The sequence below is a fragment of the Lepus europaeus genome, chromosome 2 (genome assembly GCF_033115175.1).
Source record: "Lepus europaeus isolate LE1 chromosome 2, mLepTim1.pri, whole genome shotgun sequence".
Taxonomy (NCBI): domain Eukaryota; kingdom Metazoa; phylum Chordata; class Mammalia; order Lagomorpha; family Leporidae; genus Lepus; species Lepus europaeus.
The window spans coordinates 85,165,217-85,188,354 of NC_084828.1; the positions used below are offsets into that span (position 1 = coordinate 85,165,217).

At 56.9% G+C, this 23,138-nt stretch overlaps 1 protein-coding gene across 1 annotated transcript; it reads left to right on the forward strand.

The window, feature by feature from the left end:
* The first annotated feature begins 12,020 nt into the window (after positions 1-12,020).
* On the forward strand, positions 12,021-22,339 carry LRRC15 (leucine rich repeat containing 15). The gene is made up of 2 exons (XM_062177312.1): positions 12,021-12,089; positions 20,364-22,339. Exon 2 carries the CDS (start codon positions 20,369-20,371, stop codon positions 22,139-22,141), a length of 1,773 nt encoding a protein of 590 aa, XP_062033296.1. The 5' UTR covers positions 12,021-12,089; positions 20,364-20,368; the 3' UTR covers positions 22,142-22,339.
* The last annotated feature ends 799 nt before the right edge of the window (positions 22,340-23,138 follow it).

Consider the following 23,138-nt stretch of genomic DNA (forward strand, 5'->3'; position numbering starts at 1 on the left):
GGTCCCTCTGGGTTGCTCACAGAGGAACGTGGGGTGGGTGGGAGGCCCGTTTCTCTCCGGGAGGAGTGGGGATCCCTGTGGAGCCCACGTGCCCCTGGGTGTCTGCGCCACCTCCCATGCGGGGCATTCCAAACAGACCTGTCCATTCATGTGCTAATTGCCAAGGCCCGCAGCCTCACAGCTGCCTTTGCTCACCTGTAATTAGGTGCAGGGACGCGCTGTGAGGCGCTCCCCTGAGGGGGGCGGGGCGGAGGGGGGACCATGACAGCCCTGGTTCAGTCATTTCAAAGGCTGCGCTGTTTTATGGGGGCATAAAAGTGGAGGCCTCCTATTAAAACGTGCGATGAAGTGTTACTTGAATAAATTGCTTAAGGCGAGAGAACCTTTCTCCTCTTCCGGAAACCAGCCCGGCCCCTTCCCCCCCTTTCTGGTAACTGTTTCAAACTCTCCCAGCTCCTTCAAGGGGAAAGCTTAACCAGGGGGCAGCCGGGACACAAGCCAGCCTCCCAGGTCTGGGGCTGCGGGGGCGTGGTCTCTCTCCCCACCCCCAACCTCCTACCTCCACTTTGGCTGATTCTGGTCACCTGTGATAAAAGTTGCAGTTGCCCCGCCCAGCACACAAGGCCTCATGTGAGGGGGGGGGCAGCTGCCTATGCAGGTGCACCCGCTCAACACCGCTTCTGCCCTGGGCCTTGCTCTCCTGTACCCCTCCCCCAACCCTTGCGGACCCCCTGCCCTGCAGGCCTCCCTGGACCTCCCTGGGCTGGACAAGCCTCTCCCTTCTCTGTGCGCTCAGCTCCCATCTCAAGCACCCTGAGGCCAGCCCTGGTTTCTATGATCAGAGCTCATTCTGTCCATCCTTTCTGGGCTGGGGGCTGACGCTCCTTCTGCCTGGTCCCTGCCTGGTGCCTGAAGCCCTGTAGAGCCCTCCAGCTTTGCCGGGCCTCTTGTTCTCGAAGCCCGCGAGGCTGGCCCATCCCTGAGAAGACTCCAGCGTGACTCAGCTGGGCGGCCAGCATGCGGCCCGGGCCGGCTCCAGGCGGTGGACGCCTGTCTTGAGCAACACTGCATGCTGGGGTCGGTGGAGGAGGGGGTATTGGGGCAGAGCTTAAGGACTGTGCTGTCCCTTATGAATGAGAGTGCCATCAACTCACCTAGGGGAAGACGAAAGGGGCGGTACAGACGGCTTCCACTCCTGTCCCCTTGGGCCAGGCCAGCCCCTCAGAGACTCGGAGCCCAGCCAGTTCGCTGCAGATGGATTGGGGGCTACGGCTGCCGGTGCCCACCCCAGGCCAGGCAACAGCTCACTTAGACTGGGATTCTGTGGTCTTGCTTTTTTAATGTTTGCTAAAGGTTAGCTTTTAATTTTATGGGTTAACATCTCACTTCAAATTTCTCCAGCAGAATTTTTAAAAAATATTTATTTATTTATTTGAAAGTCAGAGTTACACAGAAAGAGGAGAGGCAGAGAGAGAGAGAGAGAGAGAGAGAGAGAGGACTTCCATCCGCTGGTTCACTCCCCAGATGGCTGTAACAGCTGGAACTGTGCTGATCCGAAGCCAGGAGCCAGGAGCTTCTTCCAGGTCTTCCATGTGGGTGCAGGGGCCCAAGGACTTGGGCCATCTTGTACTGCTTTCCCAGGCCATAGCAGAGAGCTGGATCGGAAGTGGAGCAGCTGGGACTCCAACTGGCACCTATCAGGACGCTGGCACTGCAGGTAATGACTTTACCTGCTACGCCACAGTGCTGGTCCCTCTCCAGCAGAATTTCATTAGGATTGCTTTGTGTGTGAGTGTAGAATATACTTAACATAAAATATATTTATTTGAAAGGCAGTGTGAGAGAAAAAGAAACAGAGAAAGAGAGAGATCTTCCATCCTCTGGCTCACTCCCCAAATGGCCATAATAGCCAGGGTAGATCCAGGCTAAAGCCAGGAGCGAGGAACTCCATCGGGATCTCCCACACGAGTGAAGTGGCCCAACCACTTGGGCCATCTTCTTCTGCTTCCTCAGGGACATTAGCAGGGGACTGACCGGAAGCAGAGCAGCCAGGACTCAACCAGAGCTTCTATATGGGACGACGGCGTCACACGCGTCGGCTTCACCCACCGTGCCTCCATGCTGTCCCCGCACTTTTCGTCTTGCAGAGCGGAAACTCTGTGCCCATTAAACATTAAGCTCCCATGTGCCCTTCCCCTGCCCCCGGCAGCCACCATGCTACTCTTGGTCTCTACGAATTTGAATGCTCCGTGCGTGTTGTGTGAGTGAAAGCATGTGTGATTTTTCCTTTGGGCACCTGCTTATTGCATTTATAGGAGGACTTCCAGAATCTCCTCTTTTCAAGGCCGAGTGGTATCCCACAGTATGTTCCCAACGCAGTTACTTGATCCATCATCCGCGGTGGACTTTGGGGCTGCTCAGTGGACTTTGGGGCTCCTCTGAGAACGGGAGAGGACGCATGTCCATTCGCACTGCTGCTTTCAGCCCTTTTGAGCCCGTACTAAGATGTGGGATTGCTGCACCATGTTGGAACTCTGTTGCATTTTGCAATGAACCATCTGCCTCCGAGGGGGCTGTACCATGTGACACAGGGTCCCTGTCTTTCACTTCCTTGGTTGCATGTGGTATTTTTTGTTTTTTGTTTTTTTTTTTTTTCTATTGGTGGATACGAGGTGGTATTTCGTTGCGATTTGGGTTTGCATTTCCCTGACGACAGTGATGTTGAGCATGTTTGCACGTGCTCATTGACGATTTGTACAATTTCGAAGGAGCAATGCCAATTCAGGTCCCTTGCCCGAAGTTTTAAGTGGGTTGTTTGTTTGAGGATTGTTTTCTCACCTGGGAACACCCCCCACACACACACCTACTGCCTGCAGACCTGACACACTCTGACCAAGCAGAGCACTCCCTGGAAAGCGCATGACGGTACGCGAGGAGCAGGACGGAAGCCAGGGGCCAAGGGCATGCTTATGAAACCGCCTCTGGAGAAGCAGCCCTAATGAGCAGGTGTGAACGGAGATGAGTCTGGGAGTTGTCACCGGGGAGTTAGGAAGGTGACTGTCTCTGTGTGTGTCCCATTGTTATGATTCTATATATTCTCAGTGCTTCTGGCTTCATTCTTCCTGCATGACGGCACTGCCTCATCCAGGCACGTGCCACAGAACAACATCTTGATCACCAAGGGACAGCGTACACGATGGCGATCCCATAGCGTTCATCGCCAGGGACAGCTTTGCCATCCTGGGCTGTGTCAGTGGCCTCTGTGGCCATACGACGCTTTGCTCACAACGTGGAGCACGCAGGACTGTACTTAATGGTCACCAGACTCTGCCCATTGGGGACAAGTAGGAGGATAAAGCCATCTCCTCAAACACTAGCTTTCCCCTGCTTGCTAACGAGCACCAGTCCCTGGAAAGGCAGGGTGGGGAAGTGGGAGGCCCCCCTCTTAGGGCGCACCTGCTGTGGGCTGGGGCAGGTTCCCTGGTGAGGACAGGAAGGCTGAGCATGGCCACTCAGGGACTGGCAGGGCTTGATCTGGAAACACCAGGGAGCCGGGGATCCTGCCATGACAGAGAGCACCCCTGCTCTGGGCTGCGGGGAGTACACCCCGCTGATCTGGGAGCTGCTTCAAGAAGGAGATGCCACTCATTCTGCTCTTCCCAATCCCTTCCTCTGCCAATCTGCAGACACATTTAATTCTCTGCAATTGAACAAAAGCACCCAGGCGCCTGTACCTGGTGCAGTGGTTAATACGTAACTTGGGACACCCACCTCCCATTCTGGAGGGCCTGGGTTCGAGTCCTGGATCTGCTTCCAAGTCCAGCTTCCTGCTAATGTACATTCTGGGAGGCAGCGGGCGATGGCTCAAGCAAGTACTGAATCCCTGCCACTTACCTAGGAGACCCGGATTGAGTTCTTGGCTCCTGGCCCAGGCCTGGCTCTTGTGGGCATCTGGACCCAGCAGATGGAAGATCTCTCTTCATGCTTCTCTCTCAGTCTCTCTGCCTTTTAAATAAACAAAAATAATAAAGATATGCATCCTCCACCCGCAGCGCCAGCACACCGGGTTCTAGTCCCAGTTGGGACACCGGATTCTGTCCTGGTTGCCCCTCTTCCAGGCCAGCTATGGCCCGGGAGTGCAGTGGAGGATGGCCCAAGTGCTTGGGCCCTGCACCCACATGGGACACCAGGAGAAGCACCTGGCTCCTGGCTTTGGATCAGCGCGGTGAGCCGGCCGCAGCACACCGTCCGCAGCGGCCACTGAGGGGTGAACCAACGGGAAAGGAAGACCTTTCTCTCTGTCTCTCTCACTGTCCACTCTGCCTGTCAAAAAAAAAAAAAAAAAAAAAAAAAGATATACAAAAGGTTTAAAAACCCGTGTGCTATGAGAACTCTCCAGGGAGACTAGCAAGGCAGACACATGTCACACACGACGTCCAGCCCTGGGGACGCCGGGCGTGCAGGGTCTGTGAGGGTGGGGCTGTGGGGGCAATAAAGATGCCATGGGAGGGGCAGGGAAACGTGGTCGATGGGGGGCAGATGGGGAATCCCAGCACCCTCCACTCAATTTGCTGTGAACCCAAAACTGCTCCAAGAAACCAAGTCTATTCCAGAAGAGACACGTCCCTACTGCCCTTCCAAGGGCGCGCTGACACCCTACGGCCCCTCCAGGGGGCTCCGGGTGCTCAGAATTGCTTGCCCAGTGGAGCACCACATTCGGCTTCAGCCCTGCCCCCCGCCCCCACCCCAGAACACTGAGCCCGGTGCTTGCGCGGCCGCGCTCACTACTGCCGGTTTCTTCAGTGGGCTCCTCTTCCTCTGTCTGCCTCAGCACCCCTGGCCCCAAGGTAGCCTCTTCCTGTTTCTCACTCTGCACCCAGGTCCCTTGAGAGCCTGCTAGCCCGCGCAGAGGGCTGTCTCCCCAGAAGGGGGCACTGTAGCACCCTCTCATGAGCCTGGCCCAGCCGGGCTGGGGGATACCAGGGCTGGCCCGCCCTGGACCATCCGGTGTGGAGGCTGTTGTGTGTGTTGTGATGTTGGTGGGCCCCCGGGGTAGCGCCATTGCTGAGCAGTCTCCCTCTTACCTAGTCTCGGTCGCCAGCCCAGACCCTTCGCCTGAGCTGAGACCTGGACTTCACACTCAGCTGGGCCGTCCCCTGTGAGCCTGCCCTCCTGCCCCACACCTGCCCCTCCCCCATCCTCTAGCCCTCTTAATGGCACCCACCAGCCACTTGGTCACCCGTGGGGAAACCTGGCTCTTGACCTGCAGGATTTTTTTTTCACGGCCTGTGGCATGGCTGATCCTCTTCGAAGGCTCACTCCTACTTCTGCAGTTAAGAGTGTTCATTTTAGGGGCCAGCACGTGCTGTAGCGGGTAAAGCCACCGCCTGCAATGCCAGCACCCCATATAGACAACAGTTCGTGTCCCAGTCGCTCCACTTCTGACCCAGCTTCCTGCTAATGGTCTGGGAAAAGCACAGGAAGATGGCCCAGGTTCTTGGGTTCCTCACCCACAAGAGACCTGGAAGAAGCTCCTGGCTCCTGGCTTTGGTCTGACCCAGCCCCAGCTGTGTGGCCATCTGGGGGATGAATCAGTGGATGGAAAATTTTCTCTCTCTTTCTCTTTCTGTCTCTGTCTCCCTCTCTCTCTCTGTAACCCTGACTTTCAAATAAATAAATATTTTTAATAAAAAGTGTTAATTTTCTACATGTTGTTCACTCAAGCCTGCACTTTTCTTGCAGGTAGGGGTAACCATATGACTAAGTTCTGGCCAATGGAATATGAGCAAAGTGTTCATGGAGCTTCTATACCTTCCCTTTGAGGGAAAGACTAAATCCTTTGCTCCCCTCTTTTTTGCCTTTCCTTTGGGTGGGATATGAATGTGAGGTCAGGATCTGGGGCAGCCCCTTTGAACTCTGAGATGCCAACCATGAATTAAGGGCGACAGAGCAACTGGATAGAAGGGTCTTGGTCCCCAGTACGGTCAAGCTACCATTCCAGCTGCAGACAGGAAATAAACATCTGCTTGTTGAGCCTCTTACCATCTCTGCACATTTGATCCCGGTGGGCTAACCCACATCCCAACAGCCCCACGGCAAGGCTCCACCTAACCACAATAACCATCCAGCACCCAGCGTTACAGTCTACTCCCTGGATTACCTGCTGATGCTGGCTCCTCTGTCCGTTCTCACTGTCCTGCCCAGCTCAGGCCTGCGTCACCTCCCCCGGAGCTATTGCTGTGGCTGTAATCGTGTCTCGTCGTACTTCTCCCCTCAGCGATCCATCCTCTGTCCTGTGACCAAAGCCCTGCACCCCCCTTCACAGGCCATTCTCAACCCTGGTGTCACCAACACCTCGGGCCAGGTCGTTGTTCCCGCAGGTGGCTGCCCTGTGCACGGTAGGCTGCTGGCCACCTTCTCCAGCTGGTCAGTGCCAGTGGTATCCTCCAAGCTATCATGACCAAACATTGCCAAATGTCCCCTGGGGTGGGGACAGCATCACCCACCCAACTCTGCACGGCGTCCCTCCCCTGCGTTAGCCTTCTGTGGCTCTCTGCGACCCTGCCAGGCCTTCCGAGTGGGGCCCAGCCACGGAGACCTGCACTCGCTGGCTCTCGCCTCTTCCCCCACTGACGGCGTTTCTGCTTCCCCTGCACACGCAGCCGGCTCGGTGTATCTGGTACAGCTTCTCACACGCCGACCGCGCCACGCTTCTTCAGGCCCGAGTGCTTCTGCAGAGGTTACTTGTTCTTCCAGAGTGCCCAATGCCTCCGCAGCCTGCCAGGCACGCCCAGGGCTCTCCTCCTGGGGGAAGTCTCTTCCACAGCCCAGGCAGACTCCATGGCTCCCTTCCGTGGAGCCCTCTCAGATGTCCTTACACTTGAACATGGCTGTTTACCTGTCCCTGTCCCCCGTACAGGCCCCTCGGCCAGCTCCTGCCGGTTTCTGAATGTCCAGTGTGTTCAGTGCATGCTGGGCCCCCAAGGTGACCAATCAGGGGAAGGCCTGCAGGTGCCATGCGCACAGGTGCAGGAGAGGAGAGGCTGTGGGGAGGCATTGCCTGCTCTTGGCTCTTGCTGAAAGCAGGTGCTACAAGGGCCCAAAGCATGGAAGAGAGCCCAGCAGTGGGGGCTCCAGGGAGGCACGCTTCAGTGCACCAGAAAGAAAGATTTTTTTGAAGAAACAGAACTTTAGGGGCTGGCACTGTGGTATGGTAGGCTAAGCTTCTGCCTGCGGCACTGGCATCCCATTGGGCGCCGGTTCAAGACCCAGCTGCTCTATTTCCAATCCAGCTCTCTGCTATGGCCTGGGAAAGCAGTAGAAGATGGTCCAAGTCCTTGGGCCCCTGCACTCGCGTGGGAGACCTGGAAGAAGCTCCTGGCTTTGGATCAGCGCAGCTCCAGCCATTGTGGCCAACTGGGGAGTTAACCAGCAGATGGAAGACCTCTCTCTCTCTGCTTCTCCTCCTCTCTCTGTGTAACTTCAACTTTCAAATAAATAAATAAATAAATTTAAAAGAAAATAGAACTTTACTTTTATACTTGTAACTAGGAATTCTAATTACCTACTAGATGCAATTCAGAAATGCACGTGTATTTGCAGGAAACATAAAACAATGCTTAGTCATCAAAACCCCTGTTCTTCACTGGTTCTTCCCCTGACTGGACTGCTGCAGCAGTTTTGTGTGTATGCTCCCAGAAGTCCTTCTAGGCTTTTAAATAGAGGGAGAGGGGGAGGGGGAGGGGGAGGGGGAGGGGAGGGGGAAAGACTTGTACATGAGGAATCTCCAAAGAGTTCATGTCAAATGCTTATTATGAAATGGTGACACATAGATTTCAACTTTTTGCACCAAAATAAATGTATCTTTTAATTCCATTTTTCTGTGACCATTAAAGTTTTTTTAATTCAGTTTATTTACTTGAAAGTCAGAGAGAGGAGAGAGCGAGCGAGAGAGAGCAATCTCTCATCTGCTGTTTTACTCCTCAAATGCCTGAGATAGCCGTGACCGGGCCAGGTGGAAGCCAGCAGCCAGAAATGCAGTCCAAGTCTCCCTTGTGGGTAGAAGGGACCAAGTACTTGAGCAGACACCACCGCTGCCCAGGGTGCGTCTTGGCAGAAAACCGGCACTGGGAGCAGAGCCGGGACTTGAACCCAGGCTCTCCGAGGGGCATGTGGACATCCCAAACACATCTTTCCCACGTCACCAAACGCCTTTGCCTTGACGTGGATTTTCACAGTGTACGGAATCGCTGTCTAATGAGGGGACATCGCCACCATCCCAGTGATCTGTCACAGTGCTGCACTGAGCATTCTTCGGCGTATGGCTCTTGTCTGTCCAGGGAGCTGACCACAAGGAATGGATTTACACAATTGGGATTTGGATAGCTACTGCTTTACCAAGAACATCCCCACCAGCAGGGTGGGGGAGCAGCTGCCTCCTGGCCTGCCATTTGGGTTCCTGGTCATTTTTTTTTTATTTTAAGAATAGTTTATTTTTATTTATTTGAAAGTGAGAGAGAGGGAGAGAGAGAGAGGCACAAAGGGATGTGCCACCTGCTAGTTCACTCACCAGATGCTCAGGAACCTGGCACTCAGTCTGATTCCTCTGTGCTGCTGGCAGGGACTCCAGTACTTGGGCCATCACCTGCTGCCTCCCAGGGCGCACATTAGCAAGAAGCTGGAGTCAGAAGCGGAGCCAGGACTTGGACATAGGTAGTCCAGTATGACATATGGGCATCTCAAGCCTCAGCTTATTTGCTATGCAAACTCCGCCCACCACATCTTTCTGCTTTGCCGCTCTCCAGGGGGCTTCATGGTGAGGTCGTAGCATCCCCACCCATCAGTGGACCAAGCGTGGACTCTAACTCCCTCTGTTGTGCTGTGGGGAGATTTCCTCCACAGGGGGGAGCTAGATCCCGTGACTGCCAGTGCTCTGGGTCCAGAAAAGAGGCACTTGCCTGGGTGGGAGGCATCAGTGTTCCCTGGAACCCCCGGGGCAGCCCTTGCTCTTCTGGTTCTCCCAGGGGGCTTGCAGGAGGGGAATCTGGCTTCCACTTTCACCTGTGACGTCTCAGTTCCGGGGGCTGCCTGGGGGCCCTGTCACTTTCTCTCTAGTGCGGAGCGTATGTCGGTGAGGGGTCTCCATGGGAGCCATCGGAGGCCCTGGCTGGGATCTATGGCGTCCCCGTAGGGGACCTGGTCCCTCCTGCCTGGCCTGGTTACTGCCCTGACTCCATCTCCTGTCATAAGCCCATAGAGGACGACCTGAGCGCTTCGAGAGTCCCCCTGGGCACCTGGGGACCCTGCCCTCTGCACTACCCCCAGCGAGCATGGCTCTCACTTGCCCGCCCCTCCTCCAACACCTCCGATGGCTCCCTACTGCCTGCAGAGGGACAGGGAGGCATCCAGCCTCCTGCACACCTGGGCCCGGGCAACTCTGGGTGGCCCCCCCTCTCTCCTTGCTCTGACTTGAGGTCTTACTCAGTTCACCTCCCCCGTGTCCAGACCCTGCTGGTCTTATAAGACCATCTGTGAACCAGGACACAAGCTCTGCCCTTCAAATGCAGCCACTTTTTACCCTTACCCTGAGGAAGGCTCTGCCAGTGACCCAGTCTCTCAGTCCCCTCCCTGCTCAAGCCCCGGCACACGGCCACACTGTCATCTGGAGTAGTGATGTATGGCCACGCTCACAACAGAAACAACCCCTGGACAGGGTTTGAATCCTGCCCCTGCCACTCAGCTGTGACCTCAGGGTCACATTGCACCAAAATAAATGTATCTTTTAATTCCATTGTTCTGTGACCATTAATTTTTTTAATTTAGTTTATTTATTTGAAAGTCAGAGAGAGGAAAGAGTGAGTAAGCGAGCGAGAGAGAGAGCAATCTCTCATCTGCTGTATTACTCCTCAAATGCCTGAAATAGCTGTGATTGGGCCAAATGTGTTAGCTGGTCTCAGCTTCCTCCCCCTTATCTGTCAAATGGGGTGATTGCTCCCACTTGCTGGATTATTTAGGGGCTCAGTAGTCTTCCACCGTGTGCACGCACGTGCACATTGTGTGTGCTTGTGTGTGCATGTGCGTGTGTGCCTGTGTGAGTGTGAGTGTGCATTGACCGCCTCCCTCCTTCAAGGGACACTGGACAATGCAACTTGGGGTGGGCGCTGCTCTTGGCACCTAGTGGTGGAGGCCAGGGATGCTGCTCGGTGTCCTACCATGCATGGGACATCCCGCAGAGACTGTGGTGAGGCCGAGAGAGCGGATAGAGGTGAAAGAAGGCACGGATGCTGCAGAGCACTTGCAGGGGCCCTGGTGCCCAGCAGGTGTCTCCTGGATGCCATCTGCCAATGTACCTGATTCTCTTTCTTATAAAGATTTGTTTATTTATATATTTGAGAGGCAGAGTCACAAAGAGAGAGAAAGACAGAGAGAACCACATCCGGTGGTTCACGCCCTAAATGGCTACAATGATGGAGCTGCGCCAATCTGGAGCCGGGAGCCAGGAGCTTCTTCTGGGTCTCCCATACAGATGCAGGGTCCCAAGCACTTGGGCCATCTTCTGCTGCCTTCCCAGGCCATCAGCAGGGAGCTGGATCAGAAATGGAGCCGCCAGGACTTGAACCGGCACCCATAAAGGATGCTGGCGCCACAGGCGGAGGCTTAACCTACTACACCACAGCACCAATGTGGCTGCTTCTCCCTGCGTGTGCACAACGCCTCGCTCGGAACCTGGTGCACAGCTGTGAATATCAGGATTATGGAGGAAGGCAGATGCGAGGAGGGCACCTCCTCATTCTTGCAGTTCCGTGGGAAGGAAGCGGAAGAGCCTGGTTTGGGCTGCAGAGAGCTGGGGGGAGCAGAGGGAGGCTGTTCTCGCCACGGAACAGTACCTGGACGGGAGGCCGGGGGCTGTGTGGCTCCCGCAGCCTGGTGGTCAGGGCCTTTTCCTTTCTGGCTCTGAATCACGGTGCCAGGGTGAGGAGGAATTCAGCATGATTCAGGCTATAGCGCTTGGCCACTGGCAAGCCACCCAGGTGACTATTTCAGTAATAACAATACGCACTTTTATATCTTCCTTTCATCACAGATCTCAAAGCACAATGCAAACATTCATTAAAGCCTGGGCATTCCACGAGGCACTGTGTGTCAATATCACTCTCCCCACTTGGCTGAGAGGGTAAGCCAGAAAGGGGCAGGATGGCTTCAGTTCAGCTCACGCTTTGTGGAGGCTGGGTCTTGCAGGCGTGCTGGGGTTAGGCAGCTCCCTGCCCCTCCAGCTACGGCTTCTGAGTGGGATCCCCCGGCCCTGTTGAATGGAGATGGTTTCCTGGTCCCCACTGGGGTCGGGCACAACGGACAGGGGCAAGGACAGCAGGGCCTGGGCTGAATGCTGAAGTCAGGTGTACAGAGGAGCCCCAGGTTCAGACACGCCCCTGACTGCCAGCCCCACGCGGGGACAGTATGCACCCACCTCAGCTCCTGGGAGGGCAGTGGGGGCCCCCAGGCAGCTGCCGGAAGGAATTCCAGAACGCTGTTCTTGGGGTGATTTTTCTCTGCCTTGCAATTTAAAATAAATTTTCCCCAAAATGTGGACAACGGGGGGAATGGGATGAAGCATCCTTGTACTGTACTCCTTGCGTTCCTCTTGCAAAGTTTCCGTAAACTTGATGCTCTTTTCAAATAAAAAGAGTGAGAAAGAGGGGAGCATGCACGTGGGAGCCCCAGCGGCAGCGCGGCCGGTCCCTCCCCAGGCTCCTGGGCAGGTGCACGGTCCGCTGTCCCTTGCAGGGTGGACCTCCCTCTGGAGAGCCACCGTGGCCGTAAGAAACACGAGGGAAAGGAGGGAAGAGGGAAGCCTGTTCTTGTTTCTCCCCGCGGGCTGTGATCCCCTTGGTGGCGCCCTCCCTCCCGCCCCCTCCCCCGGCCTCCGCCCCGCGCCGACACTGCCCCCTGCGGTGACTCACGCCCACAATCGTTTAAATACCGGGAGGCTCTGGCCAGCGGCACTCATGCTGCAGCCTTGAGCCGCCCCGCGTGCTCGTCTGGGGCTCCCTCTGGTCGACTGAGGGCGTGCGGGAGGCGCCAAGCTGCGGGTAAGTGCTAATCGGTCCTCTCCCCGCCCCTGGCCCTCCACTCCTTGCTGCGGACCCGGCTGCCCACCCCGCCGCGGGAGAGAGCCGGACGGGGCAGGGCTGGCGTGGTGCCTGGGATGCTCACCGAAAAGCCGGTGCCCGGTGGAGCTGCTCAGGCGAGGGCGGGGGCGGACCCCCACTGCCTGCGGGGCGGCCCCTGAGGTCAGCTGGGGCTTGAGAGGCGACTCCAAGACCGCGCCCGCTGACTGCTCCGGATACCAGACCCTGGGGTCAGGTGGGCTGCTCTGCCTCTGGGTCTGGCCGGTACCAGGGAGACCCTCTGCTTGCCAGTGTCCTGGGAAGGAGGTCCGCCCCGTTTCACAGACTTGGAGTTGCTGCCAAAGCAGCTTTGCCCAGGTGCCTGGTCGCGGCTCCAGTGTGGATTCGGCTGCTGGCCCAGAGTGGGGCCGGTTCTGTGTGGGGCTTGGGTGACCCGGCTCTGGAAGCGTCTCCCCCGGCCTGGCCGGGGCTGAGGGCTCTGAGGGGGAGCTGTGCTGAGATGCGTTTGTCATGGGGTGGTGTGGTGGTGGTGGTGGTGTGGATTTAGCATTGCCATTCTTGAGCCTTGCTCAAATGTAGAAGCCGAACCCAGAGCCAAGGAATCCAGTGTGGAAAACCAGAACTTTCTGGATCTTCCCACTTGAGCCGAAGCTCGAGAACACCATGGCACCTTGAGGGCCAAGTGTGTGCCCTCGAGCAGGCCCCAGCCCCTGCCCGGATCCACTTTGGGGTCACCTGGGGCTCTGGGTGCTGTCTCTGGGCCCTGTGACTGAGACACTCCCTGACAGCTGGCTCTGCCCTTTGGCAGCTGTTGAACATCTGGGCTGAATTCAGGACCAGACAATCCAATTTGTCTGTGGCCTTGAGTCAGGCGGTGGGTGGCTCAGCCTGCGGGAGGGGGCGGGGCCAGAGGAGGGTGTGAGCAGACCCCCGGAGAGTCAGGGCTGGGGGTGCTGCCTCCCCTTGCTTACTCAGTGGCGGGGCTGGAAGTCAATCCAGACATGGAGAAAGGAGAGCCGTCCTGACTTTGTCCCGCCGAGGCCGGGTTTCACATGGCAATTTGCTGCTTCGGATCCCAACCACGAGAGAGTGACTGCGGCTTTGGGTTTTCATGGCTTCCCTTGCTTTGGGGACACGGAATTTAGAGGCCAAGAGGCTTTGATCAGGGATGGATCCGGTTCTGTGTCGTGGGGCTGCCCCGGGTGCTGCTCTGAGAAGGGGAGAGAGTGGCTTCTTCCATAGAAGCCCCTGTGGAGAGGGTCCCGTTCTCCTGGGCACTTTGTCCGTGGCTCCTGCTCCCTTGCCAACCTAATTACAGCCCTGCTGTGGCTTCTGCGGGAAGCTGAGCCTGACCTCCCCACCCTGGGAGGAGCCCCTCAGAGGGGCTGGAGAGGAATCCATTTTCCTTACTCGTTTTCTTTTTTGGAGCAGTGGGCAATATTTCGGGAGAGATGAGGGTGAACAATTGAGCAAGGTGGAAGAGGGGGAGAGGAAGGTGTGGCCAGTCTTGCCTTGGGGTTCAAGGGTGCTCAGTGTTTGGGGTACAGCATGCCTAAATCAGAGACCGGAGGGTGGGGCTATGTGTGTTGGGGTTACTGGGGTCAGCCTCTTCCGTCCCTTCCCTCCACCCTCCGGGCTACTCTGGTGAATTCAAGGGACACTGGTGTCACCGCAGCCTGACAGAAGATCCGGGAACCATGCAGCCTGGCAGCCGGGAGAGGCACTAGACCGGGGCCAAGAATGTGGGGCAGGTGGAGGGTGGACTACACGTGACCCTCAGCTCTGTGCGGTGAGGACAGCAAGGCCACCTCTTCCCCACGCTCAGGCACTGCCCCACGTGCTGGCAAGACCTTGAAACCTTGTGGCAAGGTTCAGGGGTCCCGATTGGCTGTCAGGAGTGGTCAACTAGCTGTGTGTCCTTGGGCAAGTCCCCTTCTCCCTAGGGACCTCCCTCACCCCATTTTCCCCTTTACACAATGACCAGATGGGTTGACCAGGTGCTCCCAAGAAGCTCTTGCTCCTACGATGCATTAGGCTCCCAGCACCACTTCTGGAAGCACCTTCTACTGCTGGGTACAACTGGGCGTGAGCCGCGGATTCCTGATGGGGTTGCGGCAAGGGCCACCGAAGGAAATACGAGCTTGGTGAGCTGGGCCGGGCCTCCCCTGGCCGAGCCTTCTGTCTCTGCTCTGGGTGCTAAGTGGTAGAGTTCCCAGTCGGTCTGAGAATTCCTGCATCAGAGTCGCATGGGGATGGGGGGGGGGGGGTGTCTGCTAAACATGCAAAGTCCTGGGCCCCACCCACACCTAGGGGTCAGGTCTTCATGGGTGGAGCCTCCAGAGATGAAGAGTTTACTCAGCACAGAAAATAACAGTGGTTGTCCCTGCCATTGATGGGGACTCACCTTGTGCCTGGAGCTTGCCTAAGTGTTTGCCCGTGTTAGCTCACTGGAGGTGCCAGCAGCATCGCCGTGAGGTCGGTCCCATTAACCCAGCTTCCTGGGTGTTGCTCACGTGCTGCTCTGGGGGCATGAGTAGTGAGTAGTGAGATTTGAACTGAGATCTTGGTCCCTGGCTTTGGCCCAGCCGCAGTCATTGTGGCTCTGGGGGCATGGAGGCCTGGGCCTCTCAGCCCTGCAGTGGCTTCAGCCCCGTGGGCCTGGCATGAACGGGCAGCGTGACCGGGCCCGGCACTGGCTCCAGGCCTCAGCTGCTCCATACCCGGCCCCTCTCTCGGGAGCCCTTAGCCTGGTAGGGTGCCCTCTTGCTGGTGATTAGGAGCCCTGTGTCGGGGTGGGCACAAGAGGGCGAGAAATTCCCTTTTTTGGTCCTTGGTTCCTCTTGGTGTGCTGGGAGAGGCCTTGGTCCCAGGAAGCGGCTGCTGGCTCTGTGCGGAATGGTGGACTGGCCCTGCCTGGCAGCTTTGGAAACAATGTGGACATGAGCAGAGGGTACCAGTTCCGGATGCCCCAGCTTGCAGGCGGGGCCCAGATGGGTGGCCCTGTGTCAGTCCAGTGTGACCTCCAGCGAAGAGAGAGAAGGAAGAGAAAGGCCGGGTTCCAGGTCCAGCCTCCCGTCTGTGAGGGAGCTTTTGCCCGAGAGTCTTTCCAGCTGGGGAAACTGAGGCCAGCAGAGCTTACAGACTTGCACTCTGACTTACATGGAGGCCGGAGTAGGGGGGTGGTTGGCCCTATCCTCTGAAAGTCTTACTTGGGAGGGGTTTGAAGCACAAAGGGGTCTCCCTCCAAGGAACCCTGAGTAGATGAGCATTGGAGGCCAAGGAAGTCCCAACTTGCCCAGCAGCAGGGCCCCCGGCTCTGAGGCTAATTGTGTGTTTGTCGCTGAGTCACAGGGTGTTTCTGCTGCCTGCTGCGGGCGCTTCCACTCCTGGGGAGGGGCCGCGTCGCTGTCCAGGTGAGCTGGCTGTCCTGTCTGCCCGACTCGTCGACTTCACGGGCCAGTGGCAGACGCCAGGCTGTGCCCCCTCCCCAGGGGCTGGACAGGGGCTGGACCAAGTTGCCACTGTGATTGAGGACGCGCCAGCTGCCTAGGGGAGGGAATTGTAATTAGGCCAGCTTTGTGGGCCTTTAACTGCCATGGGTCACGGCTGCCAAGCAGCACGGTGCAGCGTGGGCTATTAGGCCGCTGTGTGCGGGGCTCCCGGAGGCCACGGGCTGTGCACGCGCCTGCAGCCCTCGCTGGGAATCCAGGGGCCCCACCCCCGGGGCCTTACGGCTGGGTTTGGGGCGAGCTCCGCGGAGGTCGTGCCTGGCAGTTGTTGGCAGCTGCATCATAGACAGGAGGCGATGGCATGTGGTACTGGAGCGGGAGCTGCGGGCTGAGGACTTCCAGAAAGGACCAGCTGCAAATTCTTGCCATGTCTGTCGCACTGAGTGTGGCCCTGTCCCCGCCTCAGCATTGTCTCTCCTCTCCTCCACCCTCCCTGCCACGCGCCCTTCCCAGAAGGGTCCTTGGGGGTACCCCATCCTGTACTGCCACTTGTAGGTGCAGCACACAGCAGAGACTGCCCTGGGCTTGCCAAGTAATGGCCACTTCATTTAGTCTCAGATACTCGTGCTCTGACCCCAGAGAAGCATTCTGGGCACAGAAAGCTTCATTTAAAACAATTCCGCGGGGCCAGTGTTTGGCCTAGTGGTTAAGACATCCTGTATCAGAGTGTTGGGTTCATTCAGATCCTGCCTGCACTCCCAATTCCAGCTTCCTGCTGGTGTGCACCCCAGGAGGCAGCAGGTGATGGCTCGAGTAGCTGGACACTTGCCACCCACCCACGTGGGAGATTTGGATTGAGTTCCTGGCTCCTGGCTTTGGTGCTGGCCCAGCCTCAGTCACTGTGGGCATCTGGGGAGTGAACCAGTGGGAGGGAGCTCTCTCTTTCTGGCTCTCAAATTTATTTTTAAAAGTGCTAGCCAGCTCATCAGAAGGCACAACTAGAGCTTTACGTTTTGTAAGGCCATCCCAGGGTAAATCTTTCATACACGTGCACCCACAGGCGGCCAGCCCTCTGCACCTGTCCACACAGACCCCTGGCAGCAGAGGTGCAATTATCCTGGTTGGTGGATCTCCTATACACGCAGCCTCAGGATCCTGAAATTTTGGCAGTGGACAGGGAATCGGCTGTCTTGAGTCCACCCCCTACAAGATGCAGGAATCTTCCCTCCAGCTTCCTTACCGAAAGGCTGCGCATGCTTCCAGCGATGTGAGCGTACTGCTTGCCTGGAGTCGTCCATTCCGACTCTGGACAAGCTGTCTTTGAGCTGCAATTTGCTACTGCACAACTTCTGCACACTAGAGTGGGCCGCTGGAGACCCAGGCAGGGCAGCCCTGCGTGTGGAGGAGGGGGGTGCTCATGGTATCCTCAGATCTTCTCCGCTGCTGGCTGTGCCTCCAGGGTGCCTCTCTGGGTTCCCTCACCGCCCTCTTGAAGTGCTTCAAAGGCCCACCCGGTGTGTCATTGGCTTTTTTGAAGTTCGGAGTGGAACCGGGCACAGCACTGCAGGCGTGCGAGACCGTCACCTCCTTTGTTTCACACTTGATGCTTCTATTCATTCGGTCTCAGATCACAGTAGCTTTGGGGGGCAGCTTCCTTTCTTTGTTATTGTCTACAAAAAGCATAGGCCGGCGCCGTGGCTTAACAGGCTAATCTTCCGCCTTGCAGCGCCGGCACACTGGATTCTAGTCCTGGTTGGGGCGCCGGATTCTATCCCGGTTGCCCCTCTTCCAGTCCAGCTCTCTGCTATGGCCCGGGAAGGCAGTGGAGGATGGCCCAAGTCCTTGGGTCCTGCACCCGCATGGGAGACCAGGAGAAGCACCTGGCTCCTGGCTTTGGATCAGCGTGATGCGCCGGCCGCAGCGGCCATTGGAGGGTGAACCAATGGCAAAAAGGAAGACCTTTCTCTCTGTCTCTCTCTCTCACTATCCACTCTGCCTGTCAAAAAAAACAAAAAACCACCGTCTTTCTCGTGGTGTGGATGTTGAGCCACTTTTTCTGTGCTCCCTGTTAGACAATTCACCTTGTGCCCTCAAGTTCTGGACCTAACATTTGTCTGTACAAATTTATGCGCTTTTTAAAGGTGAGTGCACAGGGGCCGGCGCTGTGGCATAGCGGGTAAAGCTGCTGCCTCCAATGCCAGCATCCCATATGGGCACTGGTTCGAGTCCAAGCTGCTCCACTTCCGATCCAGCTCTCTGCTATGGTCTGGGAAAGCGGTAGAAGATGGCCCAAGTCCTTGGGCCCCTGAACCCGCATGGGAGACCTGGAAGAAACTTCTGGCTCCTGGCTTTGGATCGGCATAGCTCTGGGCATAGCAGCTATTTGGGGAGTGAACCAGTGGATGGGAGATCTCACTCTCTGCTTCTGCCTTTCTGTAACTCTGCATTTCAAGTAAATAGATCGATCTTAAAAAAAAAAAAAAAAGTAGGTAAAGATGAGTGCACAGCTGAGCCTGGCGCTGTTCCTTTGCACCTAGATTCTGTTGGCCAAAGTCCTCTTTTTCCTTTCTTTTTTTCACAGTTCTGCATACTCAGTCAAGTCCCCAATGCAAAAGTACAGGAGGTCAGGGCTTGGGTGTATAAGCAAAACAAAAATCAAGGTCTGTGTGGGTGGGAGGTGAGTTTGGGTTTACCCAACAAGAGGAAGCCTGCTGGGGGTAAGGGGAGGTGCATGGGGCTACGGCCAGATCGGAAAGCCTGGATTATTCTGAACTCCAGAGCCCATAAGCTCAGGGTCACAGGGAGAGGTCAGAGAGATGCCTTCCACACCCTGCTGGTGTATGCCCTCCACGCCATCATCTGAGACTCCTTCCTGTGAGTCAGGACTTGTGCTCATCAAAGGAGAGACATCCCATTAACACTCAGAGGACTCGGTTAAGATCTGGAGACCAGGGCTTTATGCTTTGAGCCCCAGTGTCCCTGCTTCCAGCATCCCCATAAAATGATGGGAGGGGAGGGCCAGCAGCAAGCCCTTAGCCCTCCAGGAGCTACAGGCTCCTTTGAACCTAGACAGAAGTTGCAGACATTCTCATGTACAAACAGAAGCATTGATCCCTTGACTAAGCTTGCTGGGTTGGAAGCACCCCGAGGCCTCCTGTCTCCTCTTGGCACAGCCGCTCACGTTTGCGCGTCCCTGTTCCTTAGCACAGCACTGTTCAGGATGCCCCCGCACCGGTTCCCTGTCTGCACCTCATGACAGCCCCACCAAGGGGAGGCTGAACTTATCATCCTTAATTCATGGGTGAGGAAGCTACAGCTCAGAGGCCTCAGCTTCATTCAAGGTCAAACAGATAGTGGTCCTTAAGTATGAGCGTGGTAGCTGTGTCCCATATCTCTGTGTTACACACACACACACACGAGTGCACAAACCATGCACACTAACGGATGCTTATCATGGTCATAGTGACTTCCAGCACTCAAATTGCAATGAATTTGGCTCCATCCCCAGGTCAGCTCTGTGCCCCAGGGAGCATCTGGACCTACCCCCCTCCCCTGTTAGCTCAAAGTGCTTCCTGAGTTTTCTGGGACTCATTAAAGGCCACCCAGTCACTTTGTGGAAACAGGGACTCACACCCAGAAGGCAGGCAGCAGCCGAGACAAAGCGGCCTCTCCCAGCCAGACAGGCTGTGGCCTCGCTAGAACATTTCTTTGTACTGGGAAGGTGGTTTGAATGAGACCTGGGTGGAGCGCCTGTGAAAGGGTTAACAAAGGGACAGTTGTTGGTTGTGGTGAGGGTGTGGAGGAGTGAGCATCTCTGTTTGTCCAGCAGATCAGCAGCATGGTCCTCACTCTGCTGGCTGCCGCAGTCCCTCCTGAGAGCCGCCATGTTGGTGGCCTTAATGTGTCCCCCAGGTTCGGGTCACATTTATTCTCATTTCCCTTTTTTTTTTTAAGATTTATTTTATTTATTTGAAAGACAGAGTTACAGAGAGAGGTAGAGACAGAGAGAGAGGTCTTCCATCCGCTGGTTCACTCCCCAGATGGCTGCAACGGCTGAGCTGCGCCGATCCAAAGCCAGGAGTTTCTTCCAGGTGTCCCACGCGGGGGCAGGGGCCCAAGCACTTGGGCCATCTTCTACTGCTTTCCCAAGCCATAGCAGAGAGCTGGATTGGAAGAGGAGCAGCCAGGACTAGAACCTGCGCCCATATGGGATGCTGGCATTACAGGCCAGGGCTTTAACCCACTGCACCACAGCGCCAGATCTCTCATTTCCTCCCTGTTCCACCTGCCAAGGCCAGGTTCCACCAGCATCTTCAGGTGCTGTGAAGGACACAGAGATGGGTAAGACACAGGTCCTGCCCTGTGGAAAAGCCTTCAGGATGCAAGATGAACTTGTCCTCACAAAGCTTATTGACTAAGGAAGAAGACAGACAGGCACATGACCCATGCCCCGTCATTGCATGGGCAGTGATGGGGTCGGGAAGAACACCTGCACGGTGGAGTAACTAACACCAAGCCGTGGACTCTGGGGGAGTTTCCTATGGGCTGTTGCACTTGAGCTAGACTTGGAAGTATGGGAAAGCTTTGGATGAGGATGGAGAGCTCTCGAGGTGGGGGAAGTCGCTCCAGTAAAGGTGTGGACGTGGGAAGGCCTGGGGAAAGGCAAAGAGGCTTGCAGGCCACAGCACAGGGAGTGTGAGTTGGGCACGTGATGATGGGGCTTGAAGCCTAGTCGGTGTTGTCCATGCCCTGACCCTGGCTAACATGCGCTTGTCTCCCCTTGCAGAGGCCATGACGCCAAGACATTATCTCCTTTTGCTGGTAGGCTGCCAGGCCTGGGCTGCAGGGCTGGCCTACTATGGCTGCCCTAGTGAGTGCACCTGCTCCAGGGCCTCCCAGGTGGAGTGCACGGGGGCGCGCATCGTGGCGGTGCCCACCCCTCTACCCTGGAACGCCATGAGCCTGCAGATCCTCAACACGCACATCACAGAGCTCAACGAGTCCCCGTTCCTCAACATCTCCGCCCTCATCGCCCTGAGGATCGAAAAGAACGAGCTATCGCACATCATGCCGGGGGCCTTCCGCAACCTGGGCTCGCTGCGCTACCTCAGCCTCGCCAACAACAAGCTTCAGGTTCTGCCCGTTGGCCTCTTCCAGGGCCTCGACAACCTCGAATCACTCCTCTTGTCCAGTAACCAGCTGGTGCAGATTCAGCCGGCCCACTTCTCCCAGTTCAGCAACCTGAAGGAGTTGCAGCTGCATGGCAACCACCTGGAATACGTCCCCGATGGCGTCTTTGACCACCTGGTGGGGCTCACCAAGCTCAACCTGGGCAAGAACAGCCTCACCCACCTGTCGCCCAGGGTCTTCCAGCACCTGGGCAACCTGCAGGTGCTCCGGCTATATGAGAACAGGCTCTCGGACATCCCCATGGGCACTTTCGATGGCCTGGGCAACCTGCAGGAGCTGGCCCTCCAGCAGAACCAGATCGGGACGCTGTCCCCCGGCCTCTTTCATAACAACCGTAACCTGCAGAGGCTCTACCTGTCCAACAACCACATCTCGCAGCTGCCCCCCGGCATCTTCATGCAGCTGCCCCAGCTCAACCGCCTCACCCTCTTCGGGAATTCCCTGAAGGAGCTGTCTCCGGGCATCTTCGGGCCCATGCACAACCTGCGGGAGCTCTGGCTGTACGACAACCACATCGCTTCTCTCCCCGACAACGTCTTCAGCAACCTCCGCTCGTTGCAGGTCCTCATCCTTAGCCGCAACCAGATCAGCTTCATCTCACCGGGCGCCTTCAACGGGCTCTCGGAGCTGCGAGAGCTGTCCCTGCACACCAACGCGCTGCAGGACCTGGACGGCAATGTCTTCCGCATGTTGGCCAACCTGCAGAACATCTCCCTGCAGAACAACCGCCTCCGACAGCTCCCGGGCAACATCTTCGCCAATGTCAACGGCCTCATGACCATCCAGCTGCAGAACAACCAGCTGGAGAACCTGCCCCTGGGCATCTTCGACCACCTGGGGAACCTGTGTGAGCTGCGGCTCTACGACAATCCCTGGAGATGCGACTCAGGCATCCTGCCTCTCCGCAACTGGCTCCTGCTCAACAAGCCCAGGTTAGGGACCGACACCCTCCCAGTGTGTTCCAGCCCTGCCAATGTCCGAGGCCAGTCCATCGTCATCGTCAACATCAATGCCGCGGCCCCCAGTGTCCAGGTCCCAGCCGTCCCTGAGGTGCCCAGCTACCCAGAAACCCCACGGTACCCTGACACACCCAGCTACCCTGACACACCCGGCTATACTGACACAACATTCATCTCCTCCACCACTGATTTCACCAGCCCCATGGAAGACTACACGGATCTGACCACCATCGGAGCCACCGACGAACGCGGCACGTGGGGCATGACCCGGGCCCAGAGCGGACTGGCCATCGCCGCCATCGTGATCGGCGTCATTGCCTTGGCCTGCTCCCTGGCAGCCTGCATCTGCTGTTGCTGCTGTAAGAAGAGGAGCCAGGCGGTCCTGATGCAAATGAAGGCACCCAATGAGTGTTAGGGAGGCTGGAGGCGGGGCTGGGGACTGGGGCCTCAGAGGGGCTCCAAATTTCATCCATCTGCCTCCCCTGCCTGGTCCCTGGTGGCTGTGTCTGGGCCCTGGAGAAAGGTGCCTCCACCTTTTCCTGGTCTTCCTGGAGAGAAGCAGGTGTGGCAGGACCTTCTTCCCAGCAGGGAGCTCCACCTGGCCACGGCAAGAGCCTGGGGGATTCCCAGTTCCCACCCTTGGATTTCCTTCAAGAGGGTACCTCCCTGGAATCCTCACACCTGTCTTCCAAGGACAGCCTGCCCCATGCCCACGCCCCTCCTGGCTTCTGTAGACTCAGTTATTTCCAAGCCTGCTGCTCACTTGCTGGGCATAGTTCTCTCCCTGGCCAGCCCCGCTGCTGGGTCTTGTGTAAGTCAATCACCCCTTCTTTCGCTCTTCTCCTCTGGGCCCTGGGCCAGGGCTTGACCCCGCCTTCTCGGGTGGAAGCTCCTCCCTGGGTTTTCTGCTGCTCAAGGCAGAGCCAGTTCTGTCCTCAGTGAGCCTCCACCCACGTAGCTGGTTTCCCAGGAGCTTTGAGGATGCCATGAAGAGAGGAGCATCCTGCTCTTAGGTCTTGGGGACAGGGCTGTCACCAGCACCTCTCTCGTCATCATCACCTGGAGAAGCAGGCAGGGCACAGGTGCTGCAAGTTCAGCCCTTTAGAGAATGCTGTCTACAAACTGTAACATCTTGGCCCTGTAAGGAATAAAAGCATGTAGGATTTCTGACTTCCACAAGCACTGACATCAGCTTATTGGTACTGGATGGAGAGAGGAGCCTGGTGCCCTGGGCAGGGGGGGTCCTCATATTCATCCCTGGGGTTTTCTTGTTTGCCTTCTCATTGAAATGGAACAAACATGGCGGCAAGCACGTGGCCTGGACAATGTTCACAAACCAAAAGCCCATGTAGTCAGCATCCTGGAACAGTTTTGTCAGTGTCCCTGCCCCCAGCTTTCCCTGGAGAACACGG

Excerpts from the sequence above, each read along its gene's own strand:
- LRRC15 (XM_062177312.1), top strand. The coding sequence starts at position 20,369 with ATGACGCCAAGACATTATCTCCTTTTGCTGGTAGGCTGCCAGGCCTGG.